The sequence below is a fragment of the Propithecus coquereli genome, unplaced genomic scaffold, assembly GCF_000956105.1.
Source record: "Propithecus coquereli isolate 6110/MARCELLA unplaced genomic scaffold, Pcoq_1.0 Scaffold221, whole genome shotgun sequence".
NCBI lineage: Eukaryota > Metazoa > Chordata > Mammalia > Primates > Indriidae > Propithecus > Propithecus coquereli.
The window spans coordinates 2,647,203-2,660,147 of NW_012147301.1; the positions used below are offsets into that span (position 1 = coordinate 2,647,203).

A 12,945-nucleotide genomic window follows, 5' to 3' on the forward strand; every position below is an offset into this window, starting at 1 on the left:
AAATGAAAAAAATAAAAAGCAAAACAAAAACACCAACTCTTTACCTAAAGAAAGGCCACCCCCACTACACCCACTTTCCAGGTAACAGAGAATTTCTACCGGCAGAATTGAGGAGTGCCATGGGGAGGAAGTGCACCAGGGTTGTCACACACCCAGGCCCCAACTTGTGTGCCAGTGTGGCTGCACAGGGCTGGGTCTCCAAGTCAGGGGACAGCTCCCGTCAGTGGGCGGGAGCTCTGGCGTCAGGGGAATAGGCTTTTGAGACGCAGCTTTGCTTCTTACTGGCTTGTGACCCTGAGAAAGTCCTCGCTAAGCTTCAGTTTTCTCATCTGTCAGATGGGTGACATTTTTCTGAGGAAATAGTTATAAAGTGGCCTTGTGAATTATCAAGAGCCCACAAGACACCAACAGGTGTTGAGGCCCTGTGGTGTCCTGGGCACGGTGCTAGGCATTCGATTCCCAAGGCAGGGTAAGAAGTAAGCGTGTATCATCCCATTGTATAGTGGGGAGACGAGGCTCAGAGAGGCTACGTAACTTGCCTAAGGCCACAGGCCAGCAGCGGAGAAGCCAAGATCAGAACCTGGCCTGCCGCCTCACTGGCAGGAGTGACTGTGGCCGCTGCTGTGGGCACGGCCATGGCCCGGCAGCCGAGGGCAGGCGTCGGTGTCGGGAGCCCCGATGCGTGAGGCCACCCTACCTGGGTGAGGGCGTTCACGCTGCTCCCGGCGCCGAGCAGGAGCCGCACGCAGCCGGGGTGGATCCCTTCCGCAGCCGCATGCAGGGCGGTCAGGCCTTCCTGAAACACAGGGGCAGAGGCACGAGGATGGTGGGGCTTGGGGGGGCGCTGACCGAGGTGACCCCAGCCCCACAGTGAGAGGACACCCCGTGCGCATGGCTCCGGGGCTCCTTGAACTCTCCGCTGCCCTGCTACTGAGGACGAGGGTGCTCACCTGTGGTCTCCTGAGCCCACACCTGATGTCCCCACTTTGTGGAGCACACACGGGCACAGGCACTCCCTGCTCCCCATCTCTGCTCACGTCCCCCTCACCATCAGCCTGTCTGTCTGTTCCCTCCCACTCCAGGACGCTGTCCCTGACCGTCCTGACCCTGGCGACTCCTCCCCTCTTTGAACACATACTCTGTGTCCCCCTTCCTGGTGCTCCCTCATGCCTAGCGTCCCCACTAAGCCTGCAGTGCTGTGCTCATCTTTTCCCGGTGGTCTGTCGGTCCTAGAACATGTCCTCGGCTTCCTGGCTTCGGATTGCACCAGGGGCTGGGGTTCCTCGGAGGCGGGGAGTGAGAGAGTCGCGCATCTCTGCATCCCCGGGCGGTGACTCACCGCGTTCCGCTCCTCCAGGTCCAGCCCAAAGTCCACCAGCTGCTGCAGCACCACCACGTGGCCCCGGCCAGCAGCCAGGTGAAGGGCTGTGTTCCCCTCCTGCGGGGAGAAGGGCTCCTGAGGGGCTGGCAGACCACAGAGCCCCAGAATCGGACCCCCGCAGTCCTCAAAGACCCATTGGAGTTGCCTTTCATTTTACAGACAGGGAAGCTGAGGCCCAGAGAGGGAAAGCGGCATGTCCAGGGCCACAGAGCATGTCTGTGACAAGCTGAAGCCCTGCACACTGGGTCATTGCCACCCTGCCTCTGAGAGCTGTGCCATAATGATGCTCAGGAGCACGTTCAAGGGCCAAGCCCTGGTCTTTCTTTCCCAACACTTCAAGGCAGACACATTGATTAAAAACAAAACCAAACCTACTTTCCATGCACCTGTCTAAAGACACCCCCTCCTGGGGTCCCCCAGACCCACCCCCGCTCACTGCTCAAGGCTCCAGAAGCTCCCCTCTGAGCACAGGCTGTTCCCAGGCAGCTGCCGGCTTCAAGTCCTTGCTGGAGACATCAGCTTCCCACGGAAAGCCGTGGCCCTCCCTGACCACACCTCTGTCCCCCTGAGCCCCTTTTCCTGCCCTGCTTTTCCTTCCCTTCGCAGAGCACTGGTCGCTGGCTAACACGCTGCCACCGATTGCGCACTGTGCTTATTGTGCGTTGTCTGACTTTTCTGGCTGGAACATGCGCACCGCCAGGGCAGGGCTTTCCATCACTTTTGTCCTCCGAAGCTTCCCCAAGTTCCTAGAATAGGGCCTGGGCACATGGAAGACATTCAGTCGATATTTGTTCAACGAGTCAGTAATGTGACAAGGTTTTCAGGGAATTGTGTGGAGAGCATGACCTGTGTCCCCTGGCACTGGAGAGTCAAAGGACTGGTAGTTGCCTCGTGCTTGGAAAGTCTAAAGGTGACAGTGACAGAACCAAGAGAAAAGTGGCTGCACAGGGCAGGGCAAAAGGCACAATGTTCTTTGTCTTAGAAGTGGCCCCCGAGGCCAGGCGCGGTGGCTCACGCCTGTAATCCTAGCTCTCTGGGAGGCCGAGGCGGGCGGATTGTTTGAGCTCAGGAGTTCGAAACCAGCCTGAGCAAGAGCGAGACCCCGTCTCTACTAAAATTAGAAAGGAAATTAATTGGACAACTAAAAATATATAGAAAAAATTAGCCGGGCATGGTGGCGCATGCCTATAGTCCCAGCTACTCGGGAGGCTGAGGCAGGAGGATCGCTTGAGCCCAGGAGTTTGAGGTTGCTGTGAGCTAGGCTGACGCCACGGCACTCACTCTAGCCCGGGCAAGGAAAATTTGTGTTAAAAAAAAAAAAGAAGTGGCCCCCGCGGAGGTCAGCCAGCTTGGGGTTGTCCTTTAAAGGGGTCTTACTGCAGGCCGGGAGGGTGAAGGGGCCCTAGAAAAGGGAGCATAGCTGGAAGTGGCCAAAGAAAAGGTATGTCCCTACAGAGGAAGCACAGGTGGAGGGCCAGAGCAAGCACCCCCGAGCAACTCACAGAAGCACACAGAAGAGAAGATCCAGCCTTGGCTATTCATCGCAGCAGAAGGCCCCTGGGACATAACCCAGCTGAACTGGCCATGGGGGACTCCTGGCTCAAGCTCTTCCCTCCAATACCTTCCTAAGGAAAAGGATCGGGCCAGGCTCGGTGGCTCAGGCCTGTAATCCCAGCGCTTTGGGAGGCCAAGGCAGGAGGATCGCATGAGGCCAAGAGTTTGAGACCAACCTGGGCAACACAGAGAGACTCTGTCTCTACAAAAAATTTTAAAATAGCCAGACATAGCGGTGTGCGCCTATAGTCCCAGATACTCGGGAGGCTGAGGCAGGAGGATGGCTCAAGCCCAAGGGTTCAAGGCTGCAGTGAGCTATGATTGTGCCACTGCACTCCAGCCTGAGTGACAAAATGAGACCCTGTCTTTAAAAAAAATTTAAAATTAAAAAATACAGGAAAGGATCAAGACATTCATACTGAGGCGCAGATCTTTAGAGTCCAATGAAGATGTGAACGTATACTAAAACCAAAGCAGTAGTTAGAAAACATACCCTCAGTGATAAATCTACACAGATATAAAACAGCTATAGCTATCTTACGGTACCAAAGATGAAACATTCAAATTTCCTTTATGATCATACTATTATATTAATAAATGAAAGCTAAGTTTAAAAAATCCCCCGTCGACAGTTTTGTTGGTTCTGCTCCTCCCCGACCCTCTCTGCGGACAGCACACAGCAGCCCAGCAAGGACCGGCGGGGAGAAATGCTCCACAGTGTGACGCCTTCATGTTCAAAGAGACACAAAGGAGCATGAACCGTGAGGGGCCAATATGTGCCCAGTTAGCAGGGCGTGACTGCGGGGCTTTCTTCTTCCCGCTGGGGCATGAATCTCCACATCCTGCCATTCGAAGCTGCAGGTGGCAGATACGGACACCTAACTCATCCTTAGACGGGGCAGGGCGGGGAGCTCAGAGGCAGCAGAGCTGGGAGGAAGGCAGCCTTGGCCTTGGGCCCGGTGCCCTCTCCCCTTCACCCACGGGGACGCCCAACATCTCCACCTCTGGGAGACCTTGACAGCAACGGTCGCTCTTCCAAATGGAATCACTCACTCTGGGCTCTCAAAGCCTCCCTTTCGTTCATTACAGCACACATGGCATAACCTGTCTTGTCATTGGCTCTGACAGGTCCATCTTCCCTAGCAGGCCTTGAAAAACGTCCTGTGCCCAAATGAAATTCAAAATGAAAACACTCCTAACCTGAAAACACAAAACTTAACAGGGGTACGCAATGTTAAAAGCTTCTTTGTAGAATTTCTGATTGCAAAATTCTGGGTAGGTTCATCAAGGCTGGATTTTCTCCTTCTCTGCCTCTGGTGCTCCCGCTCTCCTGGCCCTGCAGTGCAGTCATCTTTGCCTCCTGGGTAAGCCTGTCCTGGCGGGGACTGTCCTTTCCCCTCTCTGTACTCCCAAGGCCTGGCACGGGGCAGGACCTGCTCGACCCATGTTTCCAGAATGAAAGAAACCAGCCTGACCTGAGTCTTAGGACCTGACTCAGCGTTTTCATCCCAAAAGATGAGTGTGGACGGACTCAGTGCAGGCACCAAGGGTGTCAGCGCCCCAGGAAGCAGCCTGCTGAGGAGGGCAGGCACGGCGTTATGCATCAAGATACTGGTTCCAAACCGAGCTCTGCCTTTGTCTTGCTGTGTGACCTTGGCTAGAGCATCCCCCTCCCTGGGCCTCAGTTTCCACAGCTGTAAAATGAGAAAGTTGAACTGGCCCTTGATGAAGACTCCTTCCGGTTCTAAGGTCCTGCGGTGCATTGTTTGTGAGCTCTCCGTCACCACAACACGAACAGAACTCCCTTACCTGGCCAGGCACATTCATCAGAAGGTTAACAATGGAGTTCATCCCTTTGTTGGAAGCATCATGTAGAATTTGCTGCAACATATGTTGTCTGATGATTCACAATAGTCCACTGGTAAGAGTCATTTGCAGCGTAGCTCCTTCTGGTCCCCATCCCTCACCCCTTCTCAAATTGACAAAATCCTGCTAACAAACTCTCCACCCCAAAAGACCTAATCCCTCCTCGGTGCTCCCATCCTACTATTGCCATAACCACAGTAGGGCATGAATCACAGGGAAGGCGAATAACCAGCGGGGGTGTGGCCACCATCCCTGGCAACAGACCACCCCAGTGGATCCCAGTGCTGCCCAACCCACACCAGGCAGTGCTGCCAACCACCCCGATCTGCCATCCCGGATCATAGCTCTTGACTTGATCATCACCACTTCAGATCACAGCTCTCGACTACGATTGTGGTGCTGAGTTCCTTGAGTGAGAAACTGTGTCCTGGGCATCTTTATGCCACCAACCTGTAGCACAGGGCTGGCCCATAGCACGTGCTGGTAAAATGCCTGCTGGATAAACATAAGGCACACTCTGGTCTTTGGGCCCCCAGCCCCTCCGGCACAGCAGAGTCAGAAGTAGGCACACGTGAGGAGCAGCCAGAGCCTGGCAGGTGGCAGGGGCTTCTGCACCCTGGTCGGGAGCCCAGAGCCTCAGGGTCACAGTACCTTGTCTTTGACGCTGTGGTCACAGCCAGAGCCCACGAGGAAGTCCAGAGCGTCCAGCTGCCCGTGCTCAGCTGCCCTGTGAAATGCCGTCCTTCCCAACTGGCCGAGAAGAGAAGGAGCGTGACCCTTCCTTGCCCAGCCAGGGGGCACGTTCACCCTGTGCGCCTGCCTCTGTTTCCCCAACCACCCTGGCATTGCAGGGGCCTCTCCTGCCCCAGACGTTCTCTTCTTTCCTTCCCCCGCCCCACACACCCTGCCTGGAAAACCCAGACCCAACTTCTTAACAAGAGCCACTTGGTGAAGGTCCCTCCCTGCTGAAATCCTCCCTGCTGCCTAATGGATGAGGAACAGATTCCTGAGGCTGGGGGTCAAGATCTCCAGAGGGGCCCCCAGCACTCTCAGGCCTTCCCGCCCAAGATTCCAGTCCACCAGAACCCACACTAGATCCCTTTCCCACCTCCAAAGCTCTAGCAAGGCTCTCGCCTCCATTTGGTCTCACACCCCTGATTTCCAATCTTACCCATGAATCTAGTTAATTCACCAAATGCCACCTCCTCCAGGAAGCAAAGCAGTGGCTCTCTTCTCTAACCTGTCTAAGGGCCTCTCTGAGGCCATGGACCATGCTCTGCTCACATTCTGCTCGTCTGTAGCCCAATACCTCTTCTGCCCACAGAGCAAAGGATGAGCTCAAGGAGGGCGGTAACCCAGTGGGCAAGAGTGGCCCCAGGAGCCCCCAGCCCAGTGGGAAAGACAAGTAGGCCGGAGGCGCTCTTACCTTGTCTGCGTGGTCCAGGGCCATATCCTCCAGGTCCTCCATTATGAACACCAGCACTGACACGTGGCCTCTTTGGGCTGCGCAGTGCAGTAAGGTCAGGCCGTCCTGGAAGCAAGCCCAGGGTGGTCCCTGCAGTCTGCGAAGGGAAGCCCTCCTCCCACACCGCAGTCTCCCAGACGGCGAGTGTCTGGGCCAGAGCACAGCTTCCCCGTGAAAACGACACTGTAAATGACGAATGGGCCCCTGGGATAACCCTCTCGGGGGCACACTCAGCCCTAGAGGGGCTGGTGGGAGTGGGGACGCCAGAGTTCAAATCCCAGCTCCGGCACTCATCAGCTTGTGGTCTTGGGCCAGTTACCCCCACCTCTCCGAGCCTCCATTTTCACATATGTCACAAATGAGATAATAATGCCTGACCACCTCAGTTGGTGATGGAGAGGACCTACAGGAAGAGTGTTTTATAAACTGAAAAATGATTCACACGTGTAAGGTGAGGTCGTATAGCACTAGCAGTCCCCAGAACATCACCACAGAACAGTTAAGGAGGTTCTGGGCATCCATCTGCCTCCCTTAATACAGCTGCTAATGAAGAAGCAGGTGACTAAGTGCCCAGTGCACGTCACTAGGAGGTGACCTCCTAACCTTCCAGGGAGGACTGAGGGTAGACGTGGTCTGCAGGGACTAGAGGGAGGTGGCCAGGGTTGGGGATGCAGGGTAGACAGGAAGCAGCTCTCCTGAGCCCAGAGGCAATAATCAAAGGAGGGACGCTTGCAAAGCCTGTTTATGACTCAGAGTATGCGCCGCTGCCCTGCACTAAGGTCAGGTTACGTGAAGCACTGTGTTAAGTAGCAGATTGCAACCCATCAGTGGGTCATAAAAATCAACAGAACAAGGTTTTATATCTTGTTTACATCCCTTCTCTGGGAGCTGTCGGGCATTGTCACCACGGCCAGCACGATCCTAACAATGACACGAGGCAGACTTCTTATGTGACGCTGCCCTTTTTGACATCTAGTGAAGCCTGTGGACCCCTTCTCAAAATAATGTTTACTTAAATACAAAAACAGATTATATAGGAAAAAAATTTTAATCAAATACATAGGCTTACAATGGTGCATTAGCTTCCTACTGCTGCTATAGCAGGTTACCATAAACTTACTTAAAACAGCAGCGGTTTCCTCTCTTACAGTACTGGAGGTCAGAAGTCTAAAGTGGGTAGGTAGGGCTGCATCTCTCCTGGGAGCTCTAGGAGCAAATCCGTTTATTGGCCTTTTCCAGCTTCTAGAGGCTCATGGCCCGCATTGCTCCAACCTCTGCTGACTTTGTCACACCTTGTCTCTGTCCCTCCTGCCTCCCTTTTTCCCCTAAAAGGACCTCTGTGGTTACACTGGGCCTTTGTGAATAATCCAGAATAATGTCCCCACCTCGAGGTCTTTAACTTAATCCTATCTGCCAAATTCCTTTCGGTTCCAGGGATTAGGCTATGGACGTCTTTAGTGGGGCCATTATTCTGCCTACCGTAAGAGGAAACCAATTATATTGAAATAGAGTTATCAAAATATTAAAAACCAGGTTTTCGATCTAGTAACATATGTACTTCCTTACTGATCCATTAAACAAAAAGATCTTGTAAAAGGTCTACTAACTGCCATTATTTGAAAGTATGAATGTAAGGAGTATTTTAAGATAACTGCAAAGACTTTAATGTGATATAAAAATAGCTACATTTTCTATCAGTGATAAAGTTACAGGTACTAATGCCACCTACATTCATCATCATTGAAAGAAATGCTAAATTTTCAAGAAGTTACTGAAAATAAATATGCACTTTTTTCTGATCCAAGTTTATAGGTGCCCTAAATTTTCTCCGAGAACCCTGGTGAGAACTCCTAGCTGAAGGCATCTGGTCCAGAAATGGTTGCATTTTCCTAAGGGCCACTGACACCCTAAAAGGTGAGACACTGGCGGAGGGATTCCAGGCACCCTGACATGCCAGGACCCTCCTCCCTCAAACCACAGCCCACGCCAGTGAGCACCAAGGGAGGCCAGGTCCCCTAGTGTGCCAGGCACCGAGCCAGGCACTTTACGCACAGCACTGCCCTTGCCCCGCCGCAGCTCCAAGGTGGGTACCAGCATCCCCATTTCCAAATGGGAAAACTGAGGCTCAGGGTGATAAAGTAACTCGTCCAAGGTCCCAGGGTTGGTAAATGGTGCTGTGGTCCTTCCACCCCACCCCAGGGACCACAAGGGAGGCAGGGCCCAGTATGAAGGTGAAGGAGGCCCTACCTCCCTCTCATTTAATCTTCCCAACTACCCTCTAGGGGAGTCACTTTGATTCCTCTCTTGTAAATAAAGAGGCTGGCCAGAGGGCTGGGGACTGTCCCTACATAGCTATGTAGTAAGTGATCAGAAGAAAAAGAAAGAGGGACAGGCAGAGATGGGGTGGGGAGACCACAGGGGACAAGTGGGGGCAGGGGCAGAGGGAGCACACGGGCAGCGGGCAGGGGGCCTGCCCTCCCCTGAGGCCTTACCTTGTTCTCACAGTGGGTCTTGGCCCCCGAGTTGACCAGGATCTGGAGGATCCGCAAGTGGCCGAACCAGGCAGACAGGAGAAGCGCGTTCATCCCAAACTAGGGGAGAGGACACGGAAGGGGGCGAGGAGAATGTGAGGAGGTGTGGCCGTGCCACCTGGGCCCTGTGTCTGCATGGCGAAACCACAGGACGGTAAGGGACCATAAGTGCCACTCAGTCCAGGGAGCGCCAAGCTTTAGGAATTTAAAGATCAGGAATTTTTTTTTAACAGAGGTTGATATACTATAGCAAACTTTTTTTTTGTTTTGGCTAAATGAAATTTTAAAACAAGACAGCTGCCATTTACTCTCATCATCATTTCATAAAAAAAGGCCACTTTAAAACAAAAAAAAATTTGGAAGGAACCAATCTCAGAATATATTCTTTACAAATACAGCTCATGAAAACACACTACATTGTCCTTCCTTGTTTTCTTTTCCTTTTTTTTTTTTTTTTTTTTTTGAGAAAGGGTCTCATTCTGTCACCCCAGCTAAAGTGCAGTGGTGTTATCACAGCTCACAGCAACCTCAAACTCCTGGGCTCAAGTGATTCTCCTGCCTCAGCCTCCTGAGTAGCTGGGACTACAGGCTCACGCCACTACGCCCGGCTAATTTTTCTATTTTTTGTAGAGATGGGGTCTCGTTCTGGCTCAGGCTGGTCTCGAGCTCCGGGCCTCAAGTGATCATCCCACCTCGGCCTCCCAGAGTGCTAGGATTAAAGGCGTGAGCCACGTTGCCCGGCCTTGTCCTTGTTTTCTGATCTGTCATCACTGGCGAAGACCTCACCCTGGACCGGCGTTTGAGAATAGACTGTTTAAATCTCTCACAGAACATCTTCAAAGCAGATGGCTTAAGTCTACAGCACCTCACCGCCTCACAAGCCATCCCTGCACAGTCAAACGTTAGAAACCCCTCCTTATGCCCTACTGAAATCTGCACCCCTGCAATTTCCATGCCACCAGTCCGCTGGAGCAACTGACAATATGTCTAGTGTCTCTTCTGATGGCAGCCCTGCACCCGTTTGCAGGGCGCTCTTTTTTGACACCTGCGCAGTGCTCTGAGTCACCAGAGCCCCTTCACTGACCTCGGCCTGGTGGGGTGCTGCATGTGGGCAGCCCCTGCCCCCGCCTCTTTTGAGTCTTTTCTTCCGTGTGAAGAGCACCCCCAGGCCTCCAAACACGCCTCCCGGGACACATCCGAGAGCCAGACACCTTCCTGGGGATGGTTTTTGGCTATTCCTCCTTCATGAGGGGTACGAGGCAAAGGGGTCTTGGTGGCTGGCACCAGAATTCCCCTCAGGGAGGGAACTGAGTGTTTGGGGTGAAAGGTGAAACGCAGAGGGAACGGACTGAGCAGCAGGCTCTGAGCACCCAGAGAGTTTCACTCTCTGCTTTAGCAACTGGCAGGAATTTGGAGGTAGGGAGGGGGTGGTGCAGGCAAGGACAGCACTGGAGAGAAAAGGGAAAGCAGAGGCCGGGGACAAGACAAGGAAAGGGCCAAGGGACTTTAAAGATCAGAAAGTCAAAGAGAAGATTTTATGATTTTCACGCTGTTTTTATGTGTGATGTAAGTCCCCTGCACCTCTCATTTTGGAAAGCCATCCCACACCACGAGCCTTGTATGAATGGAGTCCCTGGAAACCAGGGAAAAGTACCATGTCTGGGGTGACACCAGGGTGGAGACAAAGGACTATTTGCAACATTTCAAGACGACAGCAAACGTTGAGCTGAAGCTGGAAGTAAGAGCCAGCAGCGACCACAAGAATTTCAGATTTCTTTCCTCCTGAAACCTTGGGCAAGGCGTTAGGCTCAGAATGGAGCCTCAAATGGAGTGTGGAGCTGGCCTTGGCTAGAGCCAAAGGGGCCAGGAGACCCGGCACTGGACAGAGCTCAGCACCCAGTAGCATATCAGTAACTGGGCTGGCTGGAGGAGGGAGGAAATAAATGGGCACAGCAGTGACCATAAGCAGAAGGCCACAGGAGCGTGGGAATCGCAAGGGTGAAGGCTCAGGACCGGGGGAGGGAGAGCCGTGGGAGCCAGAGACTCCTGATGGTGGGACCCCAGGGATACTTCACACTCCTAAGCAGCTTTTTCCCCCATACATAGTTCCTAGGAACTGTCCAGGCCAGAGCCCTGTGGCATATCACTAGCGACCTTCCTCCGACAACAGGATTTCCCCTCTCCAGTGTCCCCTGCCCTCCTGTTACTAAAGTAGGCGTGCCCACCAGACTGTCTTACTCTTCAACATGTATTTATTGTTGCTTGCAAAAGAAACAGAGAGAATTTACAGAAGGACTCTCTTTACTGTTCTCCCTCATGGCTTCTTTTCTCACTCAGCCCCTGAAATAACAGGGGGTCTTTGTAGGCAAAGATTTGATGCAAGAGGCTCCAGTGTTTCACTAGGAAGCTCAGACTAAAGACCTAGACATTCTCCTAGAGCCACCTCTAAATAGGGCCTAAGCCAGCCCAGGGAGAAGGGGGAGGGGAGTGGGGAGGGAGGAGCTGCTGCCCCACCCCATCCCCAACTGGCAACAATTTGGGGTGTGGGGGGGGGGGCACCCGGGAGCAGAGAGAAGCCAGAACAAAGCAAACTGTTTCCATGGACAACTAAGTCTCTGCAGAAAAATTTATAGTTATTTTTTTAAATTTAAATCTCGGTCCTTAAGTGTATCTCCCTCTCAAATGGCATTGTCAGAGTCATCCCTTTTCCCAAACCCATAGAGATGCAGATTCTTCGGCGCTCTCTCAGCACTGTGCTGCCTGCCAATTTAAGTAAGACTGTCAGTCTTTGTCTAAGTCTTTGGTTAAAGCGTTAGCCAGGGCAGAGCCCTGCAGCACTTCTCGAGAGACTGTCCTCCTGGTGACTTTGCGATCAGGACTTCATCAATCCACCCAATTACCTGTCCTACAGCCCATAGCTCTCCCTGCTCACATGGTATCAGGACAGACCGAAAAGGCTCTCTGAGAGCCGAAAAGCCCTTGGAAGTGGAGAGCTCTTTATCACAGTACACGAGGAAGATGGAATCAGTGCCGCGTCCCCGGCCCTGAAGACTGTGACTCCCTGTGCACGCCGCACCTGAGTGGCTGCACGCTAGCAGCAATCTCAGCCACCGGCTCACAGAACCAGAGATCTAATGCCGCTCCCTGCCCCTGAGACAGACAGACAGACCCGGCGCACAGACGCGCCTCAGCGAGGGGCCACGTACCACATCCTCCTCATCCACAGCAGCCTCGTGCTCCAGGAGCAGCCGCACGGCCTGCTCGTGCCCCGCGCCTGCGGCCCAGTGCAGGGCCACCCTGCCCACCTGCCAGGACAGAGAGGACACCTGTCAAGCGCTGCTCCCCCTGGCTGCCTGGCCCACCTCCCACCCCCTCCCTGCCAGGACAGCTGGTTTGCAGGCTGGAAGAGCCTTTGCCAGCTCTGGTGACCAGCTGTATGGGGACCCAGCTCCACTCTGGCCCCCTGCTCCTCCCCAACACAAACTCTGAAACAAATGCAGTAAAACAGAGTGACTGGCTCCATCTGTCCCCCGCCTCAAACTCTTTCATGGCTTCCCACGGTTCTTGGGACAAACTCCTAACTCGGGGCCTACAAGGCTCTGCATGGCCTGGCACTGCCCACCACTGCTTCTCGGAAAGGCCAAGCAGCTTGCCACCTCCAGGCCTTTGTTCCTGCTGTCCCCTACTGGGCAGCAACAGGTGGCCTGAGATTACTCTCCAAGTCCCTGAGGGGCACCTGCGAGCCTGGGTTCTCTCAGAGCAGGCGAAGGGGCCTGACTGGGCCTGGGGGAAGCCAGCCTCTGACCCACGGGCCCACTTCTTCCCTTCATACTTTTCAGCTGATGACGGGACGATGAAAGAAACACTAATTTGCTGTGTGCTCCTAGGCAAGCCACCTCCCCTCTCTGGAGACCAGCTGTTCCTTCCTTCCTCAGGGCTACTGCCCATGCTCTTCCCTCTGCCTGGACCACCACCCTTCTTCCCCTGCTCCTCGAAAATGCCACTTCCTCAAACCCCCCTCATTCCCCTCCACAGCTCTTAGGACAACTTATCACAAGGGAAATGAACCACTTGTGACAAGCTCTGCTTAGTGTCTGTCCTCCTCATCTGCCCAACTGCCAGCCTCTGGCTGACGACCTTTGACCCCT

General features: G+C 53.7%; 1 protein-coding gene across 1 annotated transcript in view; it reads right to left on the bottom strand.

Moving 5' to 3' along the window:
- Window positions 1-12,091, bottom strand: part of ANKDD1A (ankyrin repeat and death domain containing 1A) — a 32,220-nt gene extending 20,129 nt beyond the window's left edge. Inside the window, exons 1-6 of the mRNA XM_012644863.1 lie at window positions 12,004-12,091; window positions 8,759-8,857; window positions 6,228-6,332; window positions 5,453-5,551; window positions 1,340-1,438; window positions 698-796 (exon numbers count right to left, since the gene is read on the bottom strand). Coding sequence (XP_012500317.1) covers window positions 698-796; window positions 1,340-1,438; window positions 5,453-5,551; window positions 6,228-6,332; window positions 8,759-8,851 — 495 coding nt within the window. The 5' untranslated portion in view covers window positions 8,852-8,857; window positions 12,004-12,091. The remainder of the gene's footprint in view (window positions 1-697; window positions 797-1,339; window positions 1,439-5,452; window positions 5,552-6,227; window positions 6,333-8,758; window positions 8,858-12,003) is intronic.
- Between the last annotated feature and the right edge of the window lie 854 nt (window positions 12,092-12,945).